This window comes from Oenanthe melanoleuca, chromosome 1A (assembly GCF_029582105.1).
Source record: "Oenanthe melanoleuca isolate GR-GAL-2019-014 chromosome 1A, OMel1.0, whole genome shotgun sequence".
NCBI classification, from domain to species: domain Eukaryota; kingdom Metazoa; phylum Chordata; class Aves; order Passeriformes; family Muscicapidae; genus Oenanthe; species Oenanthe melanoleuca.
This window is the reverse complement of record NC_079334.1, coordinates 15,442,393-15,467,209: the sequence shown is the minus strand read 5'-3', so window position 1 is coordinate 15,467,209 and position 24,817 is coordinate 15,442,393. Positions and strand designations below refer to the sequence as shown.

At 41.7% G+C, this 24,817-nt stretch overlaps 1 protein-coding gene across 1 annotated transcript; it reads right to left on the bottom strand.

Moving 5' to 3' along the window:
• Positions 1 to 870: 870 nt before the first annotated feature.
• FAM180A (family with sequence similarity 180 member A) lies at positions 871 to 24,817 on the bottom strand. Its single transcript, XM_056482581.1, has 3 exons — positions 24,555 to 24,817; positions 4,163 to 4,263; positions 871 to 3,856 (listed from the first exon to the last, which is right to left on the bottom strand). The coding sequence occupies exons 1-3, from the start codon at positions 24,628 to 24,630 to the stop codon at positions 3,515 to 3,517; spliced, it is 519 nt and encodes a 172-aa protein (XP_056338556.1). The 5' UTR covers positions 24,631 to 24,817; the 3' UTR covers positions 871 to 3,514.

Genomic DNA, 24,817 nt, shown 5'->3' with positions numbered 1-24,817 from the left:
GTTACATGCAGATCTGTAGACAGACAAATGTATATTTGCTCTGCATCTCATGGGAAGAACACATCTAGGATTTTCCATGCCCCCAAAACTTGATAGTCTGTGACAAACTGAGCTCCCCAGATTGGACTGTGATGCCTCTGTGACCCTGAGTCCTGGAAACCTGGCAAATGCAAACTTGAAGAGGAGTTTGATGTGTGGGGTGAATTCTTCCTGAAATTAATAATTGTATCTCAGATTTCTACACTTGGAAACTTCCATCAAGCAATAGAACCTTGAGACCTTTCAGGTAAATTTAGCAACCAATTCTGTAAGAAAATTGAGTGTTAATGTGAAGATTTTGAATTGGCCAATACAACTCAGGATCTCTTTTTTCAATTGTTTCAGAGAAATTAAGTAAATAATAAACAAAAAGGTCTAAAATGTTATAAAATGAAAATTTGTCATATTTTAAATGAAAAAAATAAAACCTTACTTCATCTTTTTATGATCCACAAGGTCAAAGGGTAGATAAAATGCACCATTTAGGAGCAATGGTTTTCTAACCTGTGAGACAAGAACTGGCCATAAAGAAGATTCAGACCAAAGTGATAAAACGAAAACTGAGACGAAAACTGAGATCCAGAAAAGGCAACCTTCACCTGCGTCTTAGGGAGGGAGAGAAATGCCCTAAGCCCAAAGAACTTCCCTGAAGCCAGAGTGATCCTTTCCACGTGGAAAAAGGAGGCACTCTCATTTCTATTCCCTCTATTCTTCCATAGAGAGAAGGGCTGTAAACTCTTCTCTCCCGTACCGTTGCTCCCATGAAGAGTTTTGCATTCTGAGACAATCAAGCTGAAGTTGCAAAATAACAAATCTGCTGCTGAAATCAATATGATACACAGGCAAGGACTTTAATGTAGAATGTTTTTATTATTACATTGAGAGTCTCTGTTAAATTAACACGGGCAGTCCAAGAACTTTCCCTAGGAATAGGTATTTTTCTTACATTGCACACAGTAATAGGAGGAGGGAAACAAACTCGGAAAACTTTTATTTTCTGTTGAGAAGAGAAATGTTTCAGTTACCAATTTGTAAGTATAGTAAGGCATGTATGCCATAGGGAATTATAAGATATTAAAAATTATCTGCAATTCTTTTTAATGGGATATTTTATGACGAGTAAACTTTGCCAGGCAGTTCTGTTGTGGGGTGAGGAGCACTGCTGGGAAGTATATTTCTGATTGGTGACTGCTAGCAATTAATATTTGCTGTAGTTCTCTTTCTTGCTATTTTTGCAGACTTGGAGTAGCTGGCTGTGGGGCATTTATGAATTTCCCTGGTTTCAGGCTCTTCCAGCAAGTGGTGTTTCAGAGAGCCAAGAAGCAGAGCTGGAAAGGCAGTATTGCACTCTGTGGCATTTCCCCTTCATGTGTTTATAAAGTAGGGGAAGAAATCACAAGCAGATCATCAGTGCTAAAGCTGAGGGCTCAACGGGCATGTGGGCAGGAGTGCAGGGCCACTTTTGGGTTGCTGAGCTCTGTATGTGCAAGCAGAGGAGGCAGAGATATTTGTGGCCCACAGCTTTGTGCCTGCGTTTCCTTCACCATCTGCCAGACACGCTTCAGAGATGGCCAACAAAATTCTTCAGGTATAAAAGTGCACCTACACATATGTGTGTCTAAATCAATGTGCACACTCGTACACACAGATCCAGAAACTCTAGGGGAAACAACACAGACTCTGTCTTTTCTAAGCCCTTTGTCCAGCTCCTAATGCCATGGCCAGACTGCCCCTAAGGCTGCTGTGCTTCCACATTCCCACAGGTGTTTGCCAAACCCAGTGTGCTCTGACTGCTTGTACTGTGCTCTTTGCTGTGCTTGTGGGTGGATTTTTTCAGCTCCAGTCCTTGCAGTACCCCTGCTAAGGGACACAAAAGAATTTCTTTTGCTCAAGTGATGCAAAAGCAGTTAAACATGATTCAGAACTTGGACTGGAATCCTTAGGTCTGTTTTAGCCTTGGGGATTTGTGATTTGGGCCTGCATCCTTAATAGATTATCCAATAGAAAAATAGAGAATGATGATATAAAAGGATGAAATAAATGTTTAGCCACTTTCCCATGGTCTGGAAGTAGAAGCACTTCTAATATCAATAGAAAATCAGAGTTTGTATCTCCTGTGTACTAACATTAGAGGGTTTGATTTAGATTTTTGATAGCTTGTCAACCTTCTGACAAAATAGATCTCCATTTTCTGTCTATATTCTGTTCATGAATTTTTTGGGAGTTTATTATAGTTGGTTGCAATATTTCTACAGTTTTTTCTTTGCTGCTCCCAAATTCATAATTCGCACCATGGAATTGGCAAATAGCCTTTTCTGCTAAGTGATCAGATGCAATTGTTCACTGACTGAACAATTTGGGATTCTTCTACATACTCAGCACTTACATGCCCTCATATGCATGAATACACACACACATACACACACACACACACACACGCACACACACACACACACACACACACACATTTACACACACACATACACATACACACACACACACGCACACACATACAAACACACATATATACTCAAATGAATATACAATTTGTGTTAAAAAAAGAGCCACAGTGCTGAATTCAGCACCAAGTCTGTTTTAATTCATCTTCCTCCCTTGCCTCACCAGGATTCTGAAGCATGGGTTTAGATGATCTACGTTCAAGTGATAGAACCAGGAAAAATGTGTCAGTATTAAATTAAATAGGGCCTTTGTTTTGCCTTGGATTCCACTGAGGACAAATACATGTTCCTTTCAAAAAAAACAAGCAGCAGAAGCAAGTCATGTACAAATAATGAAAGAATTGCAGACTGTTTGGGAGGACAGCTCCAGGAAGCAGGGAATACGTTCCCAGGCATTGTTTGCTGATGGCCTTCACAATGCCCTTTGTCTTCTGCAAATGTTATTGCAATTAAACACTGGCTCAGTCAAATGAAGTGAATCAGAGAGTGCTTATTTATGAGAACATTTGAAATTAATAATATGTGGCATAGTTTCTGAAGGCTGACAGTTATGAAACCTCTTCCTTTTACACTGGGCCTTCATCTCTGTGCAATATTCTCTTACTGGCCAGCCAAAACACGATCTTGTTTCCCCAGCTAGGAATGCAGCACTCTCCAGCACTTACACATCAGCATGTGAGCATAAGCACAGTATATTTATGAATTGCTTACAGGAAATCCAAAGGATGAATCAAGGGTTTGCCTGAAACAAGGATCTGCCTGGGTAGACCAAACTCCCTTCTTTTCCTGTCACAGAACGAGCCTCCAAGCCAGCACACAAATTGAAATCTCAGGACTGAAGGCATTTTTCACTGCTTAGCATGGAACTAGAAAGCAGATTCCACAAGAGGGAGCCAGAAAACTAACAATCTTTCGTGAAGCAGGCTATAAAACTCTTTAGAGAATAAAGTGGTGGGCATGCTACATCGTGTCCTTCACCAACCAGAGCAGGTGGCTGAGCTACTGCGTCTCTCCCACTATGAGGGCTGTTTGTTGTATGGGAGCATCAAGTCGTTCTTCAGGGCTTTGTAGAGATTGACAAAGGATTCAGCCCAAATGTCTTTCTGGTGGCCTTGGGACTGAGCAGCTCTGTAGGCTGTGTATACCATGGTCAGCACTGTCCTTTCAAAGTCTTCTTTCTTGAGGACCCTCGGGTAGGAAGATAGCCTGCTGCTCAGTCTGCGGATCTCTGTGATGCTCTTGGGGATAATCTCGTTGCAGATGGTGTCGAACTCAGCAGCCTTCCTCAGGGAAGCCAGCTCCTCATCTTTGATGGAGATCCTCTGACCTTTGTCAATGTCAAGCTCAGCTAAAAGAAACTGGCACAAAATCAGAACATAGAAAACTATTTATTTTCTCCAAGAAACTCTAGACAGAGTGTGTGAGAATTAGCAATATGTCAGTCCTTGGGTCCTTATTTTTGTCACATGGACACAGTTGCACTGTCTAGAGGTGGGGGAAAAGACCGGAAAGTTTCGATGTGTTCCCACCCTCCTGGTGAACTATGACACAGACACAGGTTTACTGCTGGATGGATAAAAGTGACACAAAGCCAGATAATGGATAACCCCAGTATGGACAGGACCCCCAGTCTTGGTTAAGGCTTAAGGTACCATATACTGAACCTCATAAAGCAGGACCACATCTTCCAGTGAGTTTTGTAACACTGGGTTGAGGAAGGCAGCTGAGGACCTCTTGAATCGCTGAGCAGCTGGGAAAAGCATAGCTGGAAAACAGCAATGGGAAAAGAGAAATTTTATAAAGCACTGATGCCTGAAAAGGCTGACCTGGAACAGAGACTTGACAGAGCAAAAGGAATAAAATAGGTATTTATTGAAAGGATACACCTTGGGCAGTGCAAGAGCCTGGCTGGGGCTACATACAAGTTGAATCCAAGATGGATCCTGGTCTTGAGTTTTTACACTTTTACAAGTTTTGTTTCATCTACATATTGGGGTCAATTATCCAACCACAGCCCCAGACTATGAAGTATCAGCGCCCTGGCTTGCCCCCTTCCCTTTGCTATTGTTTATACTTTTTGGGTACTGGCTGTCCTTGATTCTCTAGCTAGGAAGGGAATTTTGTTTTGTCTAACTACCCAGTGAAGAAAACTTACTAACACATAAAATGAAGTTTCAGAGTTAGATATTAAGCAGCAGAGAATCTGAAAAATATAAAAGCTAAAACCCAAGGCATCACTGCCAAACACTGACAAGAAGCAGTGCTTTTCAATAGTACAGTCAAGTAAAATATTCTCTTGCAAAGTCTTGCTGTACAGTATGGCCTTTCACAGTAAATGAAATGTGTGGCAGGGACTGCTTTGTCCCTGATCTACCAAGGTTGGAGGCTAGCTGTTTGTCCTGGATCCACAGGGTGCCTAACATAGGGTGCGTTGTTATCCAAGCCTGTGACTCCAAGTTGCAGCCTCAGAGGTGAAAGGAATAATGATAACTGCAGCAGCAACATAGTCTGAAATACATGTCCTTTTCCTGGATCTGAAAGGGGAAATTGGTACTGATATTGAACAAAACCTACTTTTTTCAGTCCATTCTTGTACTCTCATGCTTCTGAGACTCTACATTTCTCCTGGTTTCAATTGTCTAAAAGTTGATCTCACCTTATTTATTAAAGACAGATCCACCAGAGAATAATCAGCTCATCTGTCCTGGGCATTTACACTTGGAAGGAGTGACTCATCCAGACATCTGTGTCTCTTCACTGAGCCTGTTACTAGCTTAGACAAGGCAGCTACATCCAGTGAGGTGAATCCCAGCTTAGTGTGACTTTGCAGTGTAATAACCGGAAAAAAAAGAACCTTCTACCACCAGGTATCTGTTCACCACTGTGAAGAGCACTACAGACACTGCCTCAGGGAAATGAGACAGAAAATATATGTGCAGTCCCTGAGCTCAGCACCCCAGTGGAGCACATGCAGAATCAATAACTTGGACAGTCCAGGGTATAGAAAACATCTGATGCTGCTTTAGAGAAGACCTAAATGCTTGGAGTTATTAACCAGGTTACTAACTAGCCACATAGTGTAAAAAAGTCTAAATTACTTTCAGAGCAGAAGGGAAAAACTCTATTTAGTGTTTTATTTGTATATTATCATTTGTATATTATCGAGATCTTCAATTCTGATGTTTGAGTAATCATAATTTGAATTTGTTGGATTTTTTTTCTAATACTCAGGAATAGGAAGGGATGTTTTTAACCTACGCTTATGTGACTGTCAGTATGTTTCATAAACTTCACTTCTCTAAGGAAAAAATGAAACAAATCTCCCACATTTTGAAAGGCCTTATGATTCCCCTGTCAAAAATAAGATTTTTTTTTTTCTTTTTTTTAGAGTTATGAATAACATGTAATAGAACATGCAGCTTACTTTGATTTTCTGGAAAGTTTCAACCCACCCTTCCACTACCAGTTTTTTTTTCCCATTAAACATTTTGATTAAATCAATTTTGTCTGGTTTTGCCAAAGTTCTTGTGATGGGTTTTGCATGTAAGTAATCTGAATATAATTTAAAGCTCTCTCTTCTGGGCATTTAAAAAAAAATAAAAAAAATCTGGAGCACCTGTAATTATTTTATGGAAAAGTCATCCCAACTCTGTGACTACATGGTTTGTCAGAAAATTTGCCTCTTTGGGGTTACCCAAGCAAACGATAAATATGCAGTTTCTTCTAGGCTCTGTACCCTAAATGCAGCCCTGCTTCTTGGACTATTGACAAGTGCTGACTTTGTTATAGTTTGGCTTGTTAATGATATTCAAATTCTAGTACAGCAAGAAGAGAGAAACCAGAGCCTCAGGACCTTTATTATCCAGCATATAGAAAATGAATCATGATAATGCTAGGTATGAAGCAATTCATACTTGACACACACAACAAAGGGTATTTTGGCCTTAAATTAGCCAGGGAGTAGATAAAATACTTAGTTGAATTGCAATAAATATACTGTAGGTAGATACAGAAGTTAGGATGGGTTTCAGGTATAGCTGCTCCATCCCTGATGTTTCCCTCTCTTGCTCAGAGCTTTGCTGAGGCACACTGGAGCTACTCCATTTTTTGCTCTTGACAATTCAAGGATGCAACTGAGTGCATGTGAAGCACTTGAAACTTCAAGCACTAATTGCTGAGTAATTAGAACTTTTATTACCAGACAATTAAAACTCCAATTACTTAGCAGCTGGCAGAAATCCAGTCCATAATGATGACTATTCATTTTTTATCTCTTTTAGCTTTTAGATGCCCTTTTGATGAAAACAGCCTCAGAGCATGGAGTACCTCTACATGAGCAGCCAGTTTACATCTCAAATATCCCGAGCCATGGAAAAAGTGCCTGCAGCCTCTTGCTTCAGTGCTGTCATGCTTCTTGTCATCACACTGATAGCTTTAAGTTTCAATCCAAGCAGAGATCCCCACCAAGAAACTGAGCTGGGAGCCACCAGCTTCAGCCCATCACCACTCACCCAGAAAAGCCTCAGCAAAGGACTCACACAAAAATGAAAGCCATACTATCAATTCAGTACCAGCCCACTTGCTGAGTCACAGGTAACACCTCAGAAAGAAGCAGGGTTTGCCTACCCAGCTCTTCCCAGGATGGCTTAGGTTAGGACATTCAAAGGGACAAGGGTTTGGGCTGCTCTGTGGTGAGAAGGGATTTTTATGTGTATCAAAAGCATGCCAGCCTCTGCAGCACTGACTCCCTTGTCCCATTATCTTGTTCCCAAAACATATTAAAGTTTGTTACAGCTCTTAGAGACTCTACACAGAAAGTCTTTCAGAGCTCGTTTGTATTTGTCATGGTTATCTGATTTTCCTAATCTGCATTTTATTCAGTCCTTCACTTTCACTTTCTTCCTGCTCAGTAGTCAAATCCTTCCATCATCATTCCCTCCACAGTCCTCTCCCTGAATTCACAAGTTCCTCCAAGTCTGTACGAACATTTGGTTCAAGCACTCTGATTTTCATTGTACTGACTTAACATACATGCCACTTAAGCACAAAAGCTGAGATATAGAAAGATTTTCAGTCAGTTTCTACATTTGATGATTGTGAACTCCTCTTGAAACTTTTTTTTCTGACTTTTACTTTTTTCTGCATTTACTTCCATCTCTGACATGATTTTTCTGGGGGCATCAAAGAATAGTAGAAGAGTTTAGAACTCTAATTTACTATTAATTTATTTCCCAAGGGCTTCTCTGTAAAGCTACCAAGCATTTGGACACGCAGAGTGATGTGCATAATTTTATGTTGATGTTGCATCCAATTCATTTCAATGGCAGTAGCTATGAGCACCTAAGTAGCAGAGATCCCCAATTAATATTGACAGAGAAAGCCCAGCCCAGTGAACTCTGAAGTCAGTGGACAGTCTCCTGATTTACTGTTTTTATTTCTCTTACAACTGAGTTCAGACATCTGCAATGTAGATATGGGTGCTTCTGTCCTAAGGGCTGGTCAGTCGTAACAAAAAGCTTATGATTTGCAGAGACAAGTTAGGAAAACTAAGCTTTTAATTATCCTTACTGAATACATTTTCTATTATATACCAGTGTACTGCTATGCTCATCCTCTTCCAAATCTCCTCTGCAGAGGGACCTTGGGAGTTCTGCCTTGCTGCCCACTCAGGGCTCAGGGCTGGAGGCAGATCAGAGAGCAGTGTATTCCAGCACAGTCCCCACCTCCAAGGCTCCCTGCCTGACCCTGCATGGCCTCATCATGTGCCCTGGAGTGCCCCTCTGCCTCCTCCTGAAGACTGCAGGCAGCCTACACATCTCCTGCTAAGAGCAGTTAAAAGTGCCCTTCAAAACTGGCACTGAAATCTGCATTTTCTGCTTGCTGCAGGAGCCCATCCAGTCTCCTACAGCTTTGTTGACTCAATTCCACTTTCTTTCAAGACTACACAGGCTCTTAAGGAAAAAGAAATCCATGTTTGCCTACTCATTGACCTGCTTCTATCTACTTAGTTGATGCATTTTATGGTTTAAACATCACATTTGAGGCTGATAGTAGCCTCCTTTTAAAGATGTTTTCATCTCTCTTAAGACATTCTGTCACAATCTTCTGCACTTCATTAGCTGTGTGGTAAACACTTGTGATCCTCTCCCAGCTTTTCCCTGCAGTTTGATTGGTGAGGGTACAGATGTTTAGTTTCGCTTTCCAGTTCATGCATCTGTTTGTTATTTCCCGGTTCCTTCCTGTGATGTGTTTGCCCAATAAGCACAGAGCATAATAACAGGAGTTCTCAGATATTTGTGTATCATCAGCGCCCTTTTCTTCCCCATGAAAAGGTATGAAGCATGATTTGCAGAAGTCCTGTGCAGACCATTTTATGAAGCCCTGTGCAGACCATTGCTCAAAAACAAGTACATGAACAGTTGCCTTGGGGTTATGACTTAGAAGGAACTATTTTGATTGTCATCAGAGGCATGGAAAAGAGTCACCTCATTGCTTCAGGAGGACCCCTTTCATGAAGGACAGGAGGAGCAGAGGAACAAGAAAGATTTGATGTGTATATTGACCTATGACAGGTGTGTTGGACAGGCAAGTGGCAGGATTATTAAAAGATTAATGTGTTTTATGCAATTTACTCCTCATCCTGCGCTTGGCTCAACCCCAGAAGGATGTATCATCTGCAAGGTACTTGCACTGTCCTGGGCCTGCAGCTGTTGCCAGGGCAGAACGTGAGCTTTGGCTACACTCCCTGAATTTTTTCCTTTTCTGTATCAAAACTGCTATATTAGAAATCATTATATACTTTGTCCCAGTGCAGAAGAAATTGAAAGAGTGGGGATCTGAAGGAAGAATAAGGGGAATAAAATAAGGGAAACATACACACAATCCTAGAAAGACAAGAAAAAAAATTCTGTAGCGCTATAGTCTAGCATCTGAAACTTGTGTCTGGATTTGCAGTTATTCACATAAGTAGCTTCCATGACAAGTGCAATGCAAAGACTTTTACATTCTGATTTTAATACATTTAAATAGCCATCATTGGGATTAAATCCCAATGCCCCTTAGAAGAACATAGCAGCGAGATGGAGAAAATATTTTAATTATGAAACAACTCGTGTTTAAAAGCAGCATAAAATTTTCCTCTCTATACTCTCAGTTCATATTCTTAGGAGCTATCTTAGCTCCTAAGGCTAAACTGAGTTAATAACTGTTGACTAAAAGTGAGAATAGATATTAGCATCATCTTCAGTTATTAAAAAAGTGGTTAAAGGAAAAGAAAAGCTTTGTCTTGAAAAGTTTTGCCAATAAGGATGTAGGAAGTAGATCTCTCTACAAGAGTTGTCAACAGGCAATACTGCACAGGAAAAAAATAAGTTTTAAACACTTTAAGTTAATAGGAGATTATATTCAATTCCATAGTGACACATTATCAGTTGTTTTCAAACTAAGTTAGTTTTTACTGATTTATCTCCTTTTTAAGAAACAAACAATTCTGAAAGGGTGTCTCAGTTGCATAAAACAGAACCCATTTCTGCATAAACTTCTGCACTTCATAAATGGCCTAAGATGTATGAGATTAGATTAATGCACAACACAGTTCCCATACAAAAAACTAGAGTGGTAATAGCCTGTCCAGCTATTTGGCACAAATGAGAAATGTAAAGGCATGTTAGAAAGACCAAAACACCATTATGCTTGCAGAAATGGATATTGTTAGAGAAGAAAATGGTTCAGCTGAGCCTGTGTTTGTGAGAGGTGGAGGATATTTACATTTATGACTTAAGTGAAATGGTTTCAAAGATATTGCTAACACCAACCAACTAAAATGGTCTGAGAATTTATTTCTTCATATGGAATTTCCATTATGCAGCATTTTTTCTTGTTCCCAGCCTGACACAATGTATACTGTGTTATTTATTCTTCCCTTTGTGTGATAAGGAGAGGTGCCCACTGGGAATTATTTATGCTCATAAAAAACCATTCCAGTCAGCTGGGGAGAGGTCTTTAATATGCTGGATTAAAGTCGCTGCAAAAGGTGTGAAGAGAAAAAATGCACCCATAGAAACTGAAGGAAAAGAAGAAGTGAAATGTATTGTTTTCTTGTCCTTTGGTTTGCTGCTATATTACCACGAACTGGGAATAGACTATGACAAAAACTGTCTAAGTGAAGGGCAGCAATAAAGGGAAGAAATATCAACCCTGCTCCACAGGTTTAACACATAGGCAATAAATAACTGTGGTAACACTGTTAATTTCAGGCAGAGTAGGGGAAAGGAGCAGAACTTTGTATTCCTATCTTTATTGCAGAGCCACCTCTCCTTCCCTATCTGTGTTGCTCACAATGGTCCTTATCTAAGGGAAAGACACCAAGTCTTAATTAAACACATTTGAAATAGTTTCTTACAAATGAACAAGTGAAGGAATACAACGATGATCCAATCTACTTCCGTTTCTCCCAGGAGGCAGCAGAGAAGGGAGTGAGTGAGGGAAGTAAGGAAGGAACACAGCAGGGTGTTTGAGTTTTGGTGCTGAGCTGTGGGGAAGCACCAGAGGAGCAGAATGAAGTAGCTGCCTCTGATGTTGAGCAATGGAGAGAGAGCAAAGGAAATCAGAGCTCTGCTTCATAGGAAAAGACAGAACTACAACAGCTCCAAGAGCTTTCTGCATGGTGCTAGTGCTGCTCTGGAAGGAGAGCCCTTCAACACCAAATCACTCTCACCGTGTTCTGCCCTTTTTCTAACACTATCACAGAACCCCATGGGGTTGGTTCAAGCCTTGCACCACCTCCAGGTATGTATTTCCTCAGAGCTGACTCACTGGGCACGGAGGAAAGGTATTCACTCAGGAGACAATGGCTGGGTTTCCTTTGTGTCCTGGCAGGCAAAGGTGACTGCTTGGCAAAGGATTTGCTGAGCCTGACCTAATGGAGCTGTAGCTGCTCCTGCCCGGCACTCCTCCCCTTTGTGCCGACACCGACACCGCTTTGTGTGGCCACACACGCAGCTAAGCCAGGAATCTGCCTGGTCGTGAATGAAGGGGGAAAGCAAACAAAAAAACACAGTCGTAGTTAGTTTTTAGCTGTCTCACTTCAGAACACGTCTGCTATGCCAGCAGCATTTCTACATGTGAGAAGCTCCCAGTGCAGTTGTGCTGTAACTGTTCTTAATGTATCTGGTGATGATTCAAGTCCTCAGATGACCTAAGGATGGAAATCAGACCTGGGAGGAAAAGCAGAAGCCCTTCCTCACGCCTTTGCACCCTTGATCTAACCACCAGATGGATAAGATCCATCTTTTTGGTCAATGGCCACCTCAACAAGGGTAGTCATTGCTCCTGCAAGAGGTGAGGGTTGGCTGCAGAACCATTAGCTGCCAAACACTTCTTCCCCCTCCATGCTTACAACCCACTGAGCTTTTAACAGAGGAAATTCAACTGGCAGAAAGAATATGTAAATTTTTTTCGCAGACTGGATGAAGAGAATCAAAGGTCCAGTCTGAACCTCAGAGTAGTATGAAATTTTATTTCATGATCACATGACAGTTCAGAAATGCCAGGGACCCTGGAATTATTAAATTAAGCCATGTGTGAATGGTTTCAAATGGCAAATAAATTCAAGTGTCCTAGTGGGTCTGGGAGCAGTTTTTGATCTGATTGCCAACTATTATTATTTTATTCATGTATTAATTGCTCACATACATGAAAAAACAAGGTACTCCTCATCCTCACTAAGTACAAATATCACAGCTCAGAACTGAGGAGGAATAAATATTAGATTGACCATTTCTTCTCACTCCAAATAGAAACAAGCAGAAATGTCTTCGCTTTTCCTTCAGATGCCCATCCAAATTGAAATAAATTGTTGGGAAGTGAATACCAGTTTTCTGCTTCCTCTGCTCTGGGATTTCACTTGTCTTCAAAAAACAGGGAAACCCCAGCTGCCTTTCCAGCTGCTCATTGAGTTCCAAATGTCAGTGCACCTGCTGGGGTTCTCTTAATGACATGAATATGTGCTGGATGAGAAAGAGTATAAATCAGCCTTGCCCTGTAAACAAAAAATAATAGGGATTCTGGGTCCTTTTTGTAAAGAAATGTGTTGTTTTTGGAGGCAATGCCTTTTGAAATAATTTCTAATAGTGACAATAAAGATAAGTCTGAGAGAGAGACCCAGGACTTGAAGATGGATTTGGGTTTATCTCTGAACTGGACTGGTACAGCCTCTTTGCTACATGAGCAGACCATGAGGGATAGAAAGCTGGGCTGTATCCCTGGGTGACAATGATGTTTCTCCTGGAGAGGTGAGAGAGGATCAGCATGGGAAGACATCTATTCTGTCAAGTACACACCTGCATGTGCCCTGTCTGGGCCCTGTTAATTTCTACATCTCTGTGGAAATAATATTAAAACATTAGTGAAGCTTGAATATAATCCTCCACTAAATCTGATCAGTGAATTTCAATGAGTGCAGATGTGATGTTGGGCCAAGACAGTCTTTGTGATATTGCCATAAACACAGTGTAGAAATATAAAGGATGAATCTAAAATGGGTTGGGTATATAGCTGCATCCCCCATTTCACAAACACACATATGGGATTTCCATTTTACAAAGCTGACATTTTTCCAATCTTTGTTGTTATTCCAAACTCTCCTAAAACCTGGCTATTTCTAGATCTTTCAGGTTTCAAGATCTGCTGAAGTAAAGCTGAGACTGACGTACAACTGGATTCCCCATTAAATGCAGAAAGCCTGGCTCATACTTGGAATGTTGCAAATTGTTGAAGACTACTGGACACTACGAGTGAGATCCTCAGATAACCTGAGCTGGCATCACCAGCCCTGTGATACTGCTCTGCTGGCAGCTAGGTCACAGAGAACCCAGTGCTGTGAAAGACATGCTTGGGATCACAGAGGAGACAAGAAAGGTAGACTCAGGGTTGCAAAAATCAATCTTACAGCCAACAGAATAACCCAAACATCCTGTTTCCTGAGCAGAGAGACCTGAAAGGCACAAAATGCTGACAGCTGTGCCTGAAGTGGATGGGAATTCAAAACCTTTCTCAACCTCCTTCACTGCTGCAGTTCCTGCCCCCACAGGTGCCAACTCCCAGTGGCTCCCAGACCAAGAGGACCCTGCCAATTTGTCATGTGTTTGATTCAGTGTTCTTCTTCCTTAATGGACACCCTCTTCTGGAGCCATTTGAGCTGAAATTGTAAAATAGATTTTAGCTTATGGGAAAATAATGTAAGTAATTGTTTAAGGAAAAATGAGCTCAGCTTCTAAATTTAAGATAAATAAATTTAGAGAAAGGGAGGAAGGCCAGATTTCCAATGAAACCCTCTAGCATGCTGCTGACTGAAACCAGCTGGGAGTTGGTTCTTTGGTTCAACTTGTCTCTGTGTGAGGACTGTGTGTGAAGGCATTATTACTGTGGAGAAGCACTTCAAATAAGATGCTGTGATACTCATTGTAAATCTCATCCTGTTGTTTCCTGTATTTGGGCTTTCTTCATACTAGTTCAGAGACTCTGAAGCTTGCATAATGAATGAGCTTTCTTAGAAAGGTTTTGCTGGCATGTGGGTTACATCCTGCTAGAGAAAAATCTTCTGGTCAGTCTGCTGTCTGTTGCTTTGGCCTACAGAATCACTCCTTGCCAAAGCTGGACTTCAGCATGTGAAATATCTGCATGACAGATCTTCCTCAGCTTGCTAGTGATGGTGATCTCCCAGGTAAGCTTAAAGACACCACTTGGTTATGAATATGTGATTGATATCCATCTTATATAATTTTCATATTCATCATTACATATTATTTCCTTTTGTCAAGTTAGGATAATAATTGTCTGAAATACTGGAACACAGCAGTCATTTGTAGGGGTAGATCGACATTTAGTATGGCCACAACATAAGGCAGGGAATACTTGTCACATTATTTATAATTCCACATGCTAGCCCCAGTAATCTTTCAGTTCTGCTTTGGCCTCCAAGTGACAAGGATTAAGGATGGATGAAGGAGAATGAAAACTGGCTTGTCATGGTTGAGCTCCTTGGATTAGTAGCTGTTAACCATTGCATTGGGTGACAGAGACAGGCTGCCATGAGCACACCAATTTGTTGTGAAAGGAATGCTCAGAAGGCGATTTATAACTTTGTCTAAACAATATATGCATTAATTTGTCAGCAAAAGCACCCATAGGGAAATGCATTGGGCTTGAAAACAGCTCAGTAAACCACAGTATGTTCCAGCAGTTGCTCCCAGCTGGAATTGCAATGAGAAAGACTGGCACTCTTTTCCACCTCAGCAGGCAGACATCCAGCCTCAGGTCCAGCAGCGTTCACATGCAGAAGAATGAAGGATGATAGATCTGCTTCTCTGACAGCTTGCATCATGGTGGGTAGCATGAATTCAACCAGGAGGGAAAAACTCCTGGGGGAACATCACAGATGGGTATGAAAAGCCAGCTGGGCATGACACACATTTCCATCTTTGATCATGAAAATAGAAAGTATTTAAGACATGTGACAAGTTGGTTACACTGCCAAATTTGTGCAAGTAGAAACTGAGGTCTTTGCCTTGATGGTGATATTTTACTTCAGAGTCCTTCTATGTTCCTTTGGAGGATCTAAGTGCACGTTTTTCATCTCTGGCGTTCACTTTGGCTGGACCACACTGTCTGTGAGCAGCATGCACAGGGAGTGGGCTGACATAACTGGGTGCGTGATAGATTAATGGGCTATGACACATGCATCTAGTAATTCAGAGTTTGAAGGGGATCCAGAAATTCCCAGCAAGCGTCCAGCAGCCTGATCCCAAAATACAGCTTCTGGCTAGAAAAGGAGTGTCTTTCCAGGGAAATTTCCTAACACTTAGGTATTTACCAGGCAGATTCTTCAAAAACAGACTTCATCACCTGAAGCCCATGGCACTTCTCTGCTGTAAACATGGAAAATGCAGCCCCACGACAACACTGCTCCCAGTCTGCGTGACTGCCCCATCTCTCTCAGTTCCACTGGTAAACATATCCATCCTGCTCCCTGCCTTCCTGAAGGATTCCTTCCATCCCTGGGCATGCAGAAGTACCCAGGCCTCAGCCAAGTCTTCCCTCAGGGCAGCAGGATGGTTTTAGGGAGAGATCAGAGGCTGTGCTGCCCATTCCTTTTACACTGGCTTTTCCCAGATGTCTCCTGTGTGTCAACAGGGCCACATCATCATCCTCCTTCTGCTAGAGAGTCCAACAGGGCAGGCACATAGTGTCCTCTGCCACTTGGGCCTAACGGGGCTGATAGATCTAATTTTTGCTGATTGCATCTGATTCCTGCTATGGAACAGCCCAGTGTTGAAAAATCTTTGGATACTTTTCTATCCTCATTTCTTTGTGAGGACCTGACTGAGCTTTGTTTACTAAGTACAAGTCAAGGTAGGACAGCCCCTTTGAGTTCTGTTTATTAAAAACCTGGCAGTAGAAAGCAACAGAACAAGTAGTGCATACATTTTTATCATTAGACTATTACCTTTCAAAACTTTCTGCCAAATTGGCATGGTAATCCAGGAAAACAGAAGTTGTTGCAACTATGAAAAATGGATGGTTTCACTCAACACATGCTGTACTATATTAGGAGGTCCACAAATAGTGTTTAAGTGGAAATGGAGTTTGTTCAGTGCCAAGACATGAATAATTACAATAAATAAAAATGAAGCATGTTTTAAATGTCTTTTATTTTAAAAGGGGGCTTAAAACATGAACAGTTCCCTGAGACATAAAATCTTTGCTTAATAAATAAATTCAATAAACACTTTGTGTTTGTTCAGAGACAAGAATAAACTAAAAACTAATGTAATGGCTGTGAGCATTATGAAAACCAGGGAGGAAACTGAGGACTTTCAAAGCTTGATGCATTCTTCCAGGGACTGATAGGGAGATATAGGGACTTGTGCTGTTTCTCAGTTCCATAGTCCTGGAAAACTGCTGAATTTCTGCAGCTGCTGTGTAATAAAACAGGCTGTTTCTTGGGCAGTGGCAAGAGTCTTTTTGCATACCTACATAGTGTAGAAGATCAAAGGGAGGGTTTAAAAAAAGTGAAGAAATGCTGACACGCTGATGATTCAGCAGCAGTAACTAATTTTTATACTATGACTACGGGTCAGTTGCCCAGACTAGCAGCTCTCAAACTCTTGGTAGGATGAGAGGCTGTTGGGGACTAGAAGTAAACTTGAGTCCTGCTTACATGAGAAAAAGGCAGAGCCAGCTCCAAAGAAAAGCAACCATTCCAAGAGTCTGAGAGGTAGATGGATAAGATGAAGACCAGCTGTGCCAGATGGGCATCTGCTGAAGTGTGGGTTCAAATGGGGATGCATACCATGCTGACAAGGAAGACAGTGCTAGTCTAATCTTGATGTGGTGCACTTAAATATTTCCCATCCATATTTATGTTTTCTCTCTCTCTGCACCTTTCCTTTATCTTCATTTTTCTTCTCTTTCTTACCATTTTTGTTTTTACCTCCAGCTTTTTCCCTGTTCTTTCTCAGCATATCTGTCCTTTGCCTTTTTCTGTCTCCTTTTTTGTGGCTCAAATTTTCCCTGCCAGACTGGAAAGTCTCTATTCTTCCCAAGACAGAGAAGAGATTAGAAGCATCAAGTCCTTTTGTGGCATGCCACCACCTGCCAAATGGATGGAGATAATTAAATCCTGATGTGCTGGATTGCAGCAGATATCCACATCCAGTCCAGTGCAGTCTACTCTCTTTACAATTAGGCAGAACCTATCTGAAGTGTTCTGCTTCCCCTGTGCCCTGCCAGGGGGTGAGGAGTCACAGAAGACCTTGTGAGTTTGAGTCTGCAACATGAGACTGAAGCACAGCACTGTCCTCCTACTGTCCCCTTTCCTCCCAGATCACCTCTAAGCAATGGACAACTTATTTTCCCTCTCTCAACATCTTTTTTCAGCTACCTGGCTCCTCCTGAGCAGAGGGAGACTCAGTGGTTTGGAGCCTGGATCCTGGCTGGTAACTTGTTTCTCTGTGGCTAGGGAGGAATTTCCAGAGGACGAGTGGTATGCAGGCTGCTCTCAGGGGAACTGTGGGGCTGCCAAACCTAACCAGCAAACTGGGCCAGGAAAGGCCTCACATATGCTTTTACCAGAGGAAAGGAGTGTTCATGGAAACAGGGAGTAGTGGAGCTTATTTAACATTGCTTCTCTCCTCCTCCCACTCTCAGCCTCCAGGCTGACCCGAGCCTGTGCTGTAACAAGCGCTGTGGTAGTGAGAGGAGACAGGTTATTGCTGAAGCTTGGAGCATCTCAGCGAGGGTGACAGGAGTTTCTGGCTGAGGCTTGGTCACCACAGCTTGTGGTGCAGATTTGGGCTGGTTTAATGTCTCTGAATGAGCAAGTATGCTGCAGGGGATAGATCATAAAGCTGCCGTAGCAACTCCCAAATTAAACAGGACTTGGATGTAATGAGAGATGGGCACCATAGAGACATACAGGATCCCTGCCTTGCCTTTCTTTCCTTCCAGTTAGAGAGGAAACCCCATAGATGACAGCCCCCTTGGGTTTTTTTTTTTTTGTGTTAAATAACAAGTATCATTTGCAGCTTACTCTCAAGTTGCCTCTTTTTTCCCTGATAATTATGCTTTGATTCATTTCCCCCTCTGCTTCCCAGCATCAGCTGTCTCTGTACAGCTGACCTGCATCACCTTCACCCAGGCCAGTGCCATTTTGCTGAAAAACACTTTAAATAACAAATAACAGATTTGGGCTGGAAGAATTTAAGAAAGCAAGGAAACAAAATTCCAGCTAATGAATTGCAGCCTTAGTCCTGAGAGCAGAAACACTACTGTTGACTTTTGTCATGCACATTGAAGTACTTTTAGAGTTAAAGCAAGGGCCAGGTTTGTCCCCTTCCAACCAAGACACTCTTGGTGTCCCTGCTTTGCTGGGACACCTGTTTTGCTGCAGCCAGGTCCATGTGCCCAGCTAGCTTCTCTGCATCTTCGATGGATTCAGCTCCCCTCAGCAGAACCACTGGGCTGCAGGGAGATTCAGGCAGTCACCAGCTTCTCCTCCAGCACCCTGGACTCGCCCTGTGGGTCCTGCTCTGCCTTGAGCTCAGGCACAGGCACTTCGTGCAAAGTTAATTGCTGCTCCACTCAGTTCTTTACGTCAGCAATTTACATCTTGCCTGTCACGACCCGAATAATCAGAGCCTCTGCAGCCTGATGATGTTCATTACGGCCTGCTGACTTCCCTTTCAATTAGATTGTACTATTCAGTGCTTCTGACAAGATTCCTTTCTGCATGAGAAGTCATTACACTCCTGCTGAATTTGACATGATCTACCCCAGGAATACAAGAGAACACACCTTATGCTTCAGAAACAGATTTAAAAAAAATAAATAACAACTATTAACAATACACAGGACTAAACACACACACAGCCATCCTGAAGAGATCTGGGGCAAGGGATTTTATGACTCTGTGCCACATGACAAAGAAGGATGCTAATATTTCCTCTCCTTAATTATACTGAAAATTCCCTGGAGAAAGACAGATTATCTTTTATTCTGTGTGTTTGCATAATGCCAGGTACCACTGAGGTGTCTGGGCCCAGCAGTTGAGTGTAAGGTAATCAGGAGGGGACTCACAGTGTTTTAGTCTTTGTATGAGTTATTTCATTCATCACATAGCTGCCTCACTTTTGGAAGAGAACCCTGGCTGATCAACAGGCACTAAGAGCAGTGAGATGGTGGTTAGAAGCAAGGTGATGGGAGCTATTTCCATGTGAAAGTGGAAGAAGGGGCTTAAAGGGCAGGAGGTGCTTCCCCAGCTTTGGCTGGGACAGGAGGAGCTTTGTACAAACTGATCCAGATCCCAGGACAGCTCCATTCCTGGAACTGGGGCAAATACATGTGACAATACAGCATGTAGGAATATGACCAAATATGACCAAAGTGGCAGCAAACTTCTAACTGACTTGCCAGTCCTCAGTACTGGGATGGAGCTGGGATCACCAGGAAGATTCTACAGGTGCCACTTTCAGTAAATAGATCTCATCTGGCCTAGGACATATAAAAGAGAAAACAGCCTTACTTGATGTGTCTCCCTCTTGCTGTTTACTCAGATATCCTCAAAATTGTCTAGCTCCTCTTTCTTCTTAACTTTTACTCTGTGAGCAGTAAGCTTTAGCCATTTTTTGGCTGCTTCCTGTGGTGAACAAAGTATCAGAATCACTTAGATCCTTCCTTCCTAACAGCATGACTCTTTTATAGAGTACAAAATCCATCTGTGATCTAAACTAAAATGCAAAAACTTCCACAGTCTATCTTCCCTCTGGTCTCACCAGAGTTTAGCATCTTTGCCCTAGAAGACATTAGAAACTTGGATTTTATTTTTTTTTAAGCATCCTCTGCATGTCTTTCAGCTTCAGGTACCCACTGTGAATTCTGATTCAGGGATCATCCTCCATGCAGGTTAAATCAATTAATTCTGGCACTAAAGGAGCATTTGGGCAATCAGAACACACTAGAATGGATTTTGATTACAGTCACAGTCATACCTTTTTGGATATTTATCCTACCATGGTTAAAATCCATTCAGAGACTGAGATATTCCAGCTACCTTTGCAACACCAAGCAGCTTTGCTAACAACTAATCCCTTTCCTAAGACCTTCTTTAGGAGATGCCTTCATCTCCTTACAGACAGGGTTGCAATATTTGCTGCAGAAATAATCAGCCCACAAACATGCATTCCCAGGAACTGGGCAGGCTGATGAAACAGACTCCAGGTAGATGGGAAAAACCTCTGCAGCAGATCAATCATGCCTTTTGTAGCTCCAGTGAAGTTGTTGGAATGGGCCCAACAAGCAGGGAAGTTGTGGCAATTATGGCAGTTTTCCAAATTATCACATGAGAGCCAGAGAAAAGGGAAATATTGCATTTTCCTCATAAGAAGCAATGTCCTTTACACAGCCAGGCTTAGACAGAGCTTGCACTGTTCCATAGCATTTCATATCTTTCATTTGCACTGCACATTTTAAGAATTGGATAATAATGTCTTTATAGAAATTAAAGGAAGTTAGATAGACATTGCAATTAAAAAATTTCTGGTAGCTGGTCCAGCTGATGTAACTTCTATTTATGCTTGGACCAGATCTTTGGAAACCTGGTCATGTATCAAATGACACAGACCATAACCTGGTTTACTGAAGGACCACTGGGTACATAAATGTGTGTGTTTGACCATTTGTGTTGCAATTACAGGCTGTGTTCAGACCACATTCCCTTTGCCCATGCTCTCCAAGCCAAAAATTCCACACAATAGTTAAAGTCAGACATGGAATCCCAGAGGTTGCTCAAGCAGGGAGTACCTGGCTGTAGGGATGCAATATGAGATGCAGCAAGGAAAAGAGGGAAATGAGATGAAAAGAAGTGGAGATTAAAGGCATGCTTTAATTTCTGAGGCATTTGATCTTTGCACACACAGCAGAGATCCCTAGCAACCAAATGACCGCAGAGATTAGAATATATTAAACTGTGCTTCCTTACAAAAGTACTGGTTGGCTTTCTAGCAACAGTCAGTCTCTCTCTCCCACACAGTCTTCTCTATCCTGGCATTCCAGAGCTGCCTGCCTGCTCCAGCTAAGTCCACAAGCAGGAGGAGCAGGCAAAAGTTGCTCAGGCAGCAGCTGCTCCATCAAACCCACAAACTGAGCTCCCTCCACACTAGAGCGAATACAAAGAGTTTGCAATGTTGTGGGCAAATCAAGGAGGATGGACCTTCTGTTCTTTCAAGCAATTCCTGCTGAAGACCTTTAGGGAGAGCAGACTGTTCCCCTGGTGCTCTCAAACAGCCATTTGACTTCCACCAGCCACTAGAGATTGGGTAGAAAATAATGCACATGGACCAGATAGATCTGGATGGAACTGTAATGCTGCTTTTGAGGTCTGGAAGGAACAGTACAAAAACTCCCCAAAAGCATGAAACCTCTGTGGTGCTGATATATCCTGCAGATACTGATGGGTGAAAAGCATTCTACCTTCTTATTTTGAGAATTTTAACATCTCCTTTTCCAGCCTCCACTTGAACTTGCCCTTGCAGCTGCTTCTGCCCTGTCCTAAAGCCACAACCATAAGAAAACTGCCCTCCCTGAGTAAACACACAGCAAGAATGCTACTGTTTGTATGTCCCATTTATTAGAATCAGGCAGCCTTTACAGCAAATAAACTCCAGCCAGCAGAAATGTGCTAATGAGGATTGCCTTAGGGTTTCTCCTCAGGGAACAGACAAGTCTTGTAATGCTCATAAGGATGGCTTCTGCTCTCCAGTGAATTGGTACTTCTCAAAGTTTGACAGAAGCAACTGGCAAGAAGTGACACTAGTTGCCATAACTGCAATGAAGGGGGTTTTTTTTGCTTATTTTTTTGTCAAAGCCCAGGATTTGTTCTTTGGTTTATTCAGAAGAAACATCTCTTAAGACCTGTAATTCTTATTTGGAAATTGAAGAATTTGTATGACCTCACCTTTGCCACTGAATAGGGAATAATACTGAGTCTGTAGAGAACTTTTAATTACCTCTTTTTGTTAATTTTTTTCCTGAGACAGGAGCTTCACAAAATCTGAGAAGATACTTCCATGCAGCTAAGCCTACAAGAGGCTCAAGGAAACTTGATGACGACAAGACAATTATTTTATCATCACTCAGGATCTTTGTTAAACATACCCATTCTAGGCAGTAAGTTTTGCCTGTGACTTCTGGACCCGTGTCCACAGCTCAATCAAGGCAGGATGAGGAGTATGTGTGAGATATTTAAAGCATAGGGCTGAGGCAGTTTTAAAAGAAAAAGGAATGAATAAAGCCCTCTGTTTCCCTGCCAGATTTTTTTTTTCCTCCACTCATTGATGCTTCCAAGCAAAGGGAAAAGGGAGGTGGCAGCTGGGAGCTCCCACTCACCAGTCAGCACAAGTGTGTTCATCTTTTCTTATGCCTGAGTTTTCTTTGAGCCAAAGCTTGAATGATTGGTTACAAGGGTTGGGGATCCCTGGCTGCCCCTGTGCTTCCCAGTGGAAAAATGGTCAAAGCTGTTGTTGTATACAATACTGACTGCTCATTTCTACTGCAAACAGCAGCTGCTAGCAATTAAAGCAAGACCGTTGCCCTACTGTTTTGTAAACAACCTGGATGACAAGTCAACATGATGCACAGATGTGTCTTCGATTTCTGTCAGACCAGATGCTGATCTGTCTTTGCCTTTTCATTGCAGAACTCAAATCAGGACTTGGATAAGACTTAAACGACGGAGGTTTAACCTAAACAAGACTCAGTTGTCATTTGTGGAGGGAGGGAAGAGCTCTGAGTGTGCAGAAGAATGTGTCATTTCTCAGTACTCATATTTTATCCTAGGTTTATAAGTAATTCAACAATTAAGATAGTGTTTGGATCCTCTCAAGATACTGCAGATTTGATTGGGTTGACACGCAGTTCAAGAGAGTAGAGGTTCACTGAAGTAGTTATTAATGAATAAGTCATGCCTCTAAAACGTCTTTAGAGCAGAATAGTCCCAGTAGATGTGGAAAAAAAATCTGGTATCCTCCTCAGAAAATGCCTGCACACACTATTTGTGACAAACGAACTCCTTATCACAACAGGGAGTGAATCTTCTCTTCCCTCTGAAGTGTCCAAAATTAGGCACTAGAGCTTCTAGCTTGGAAAAAAAAAATCTGCTTTCCCAAAAGACACAATAGAGTTCTGTTGTTTTTCTTTAAATATTCATGATGATTAAAATTGAACTTTAATTTATATATATATATATATATTTAATACATATCTAGTTCTGATTTTCTCACATTTTTGTGTCACCCCTGGAATAACAAATTCTTACCTACAGAATTACAGGAGCTTACAGCAAATATTGGTGCTATTTCCTGTCTTATACCAGAAAAGAAAAGTAAGGTACATGCAGGTACAATGACTCATGAAATATCAACCAAGAGTCTGATGAAAAAGTTGTGGACAGAACCTGCCATGGTGAGACCCAGGTCAATGCATTGCCAGTGAGCTACCATGGATTTTTGAAAGGAATAATTAACCACTGTAAGGAAAAAAGAAGCATTTCTACAGCCTGAGCCAGACTGTGTAGCTCTTCACTAATTCCCTCAACCATTCCCTCTCCTACAAAATCAAAACCAAACCCAAATGGCAGACTGGAATGGTACCAGCTATGATGAGGAAGACATGGGAGACCGGAGTAGGGAGGGAGGCATTTGAACACTCTATTTTTTCAGAAGACTCTGGTTCCTTTAAATGTCTGTGAATCTCAATATCAGAACCAAAGAAATCTTTTGGGAGGTGTTTCCTTTTTCTGATTCCAGCAGCTACTGAACCAATGCCAAATACCAGAGGAGAGAATAAAACCAAAAAAGGGAAAGGACATCATCACTAGCTTTGAAGCAAGCATCTCCTATGCAATCCAATAGTCCCCAAACATTCCATATGCTGCTGTCACACTTTAAAAAATGACAACTATATCACTACTGTGCATTGTCACATCGGTAGCTGAAGCCTGACAACACACCAGGTCACTTTCTCCGTGTTATCTGTGCTCCTCTGCCAGGGTAGGGTAGCAGCATTCCTAGGCACCTTGCACAGTCTAGGCATTCTTTGCTTTACTATTGCCAGGTATCTTCCTGCTAGGGCAGATTATGCCACCTGTGCCCGCACAGGCTTTCACTTCAAAGTTTCATAAGCTATATTTTTTTGGTAATGCATGAGAAAAATTAGAAAGAAGAGTGGAAAAAGTGCAAGAATGTAATTCTGGTTCTTGGGCTATATTATATATTTTTATTATAATAGAATACATATATAATTTTACCTTTTTGCACTTATTCATGTGTATCTATATATTTTTTAGCTGACCTGTTTAACAGAGAAAAAAAATCCAGGGTTGGGATGGAAAGAAATTATAGTTGTATATATATATATATATATACGTATAAATGCAACATAATTTCAGACCAAATCTACAACTCAAATTTTTCTCTTAAAAAGTTTTTCAGGTTGAGATCTTACCTCTGCTCCATCTGTAGGTCACAGTGGCATGAGCACTGTAATAGAACAGCAGCAGCACCAAAGTCTTCCAAAGCATCCTTCTCTTTAAAATACGTATATCTAGCTGTACAGTAGCTTTTTTATTTTCCCAGCTCCTTTCTTTTCAGGAATAAATAATGGCTTTTCCTCTCCCCCTCCCCCTTTGTAGAAGAACCTGTCTGTTCTTCTGAGTAGAGCTGAAGTCAGCGCACTGCTCCTCTCCTAAACCAAGTCTCCTCGGGATC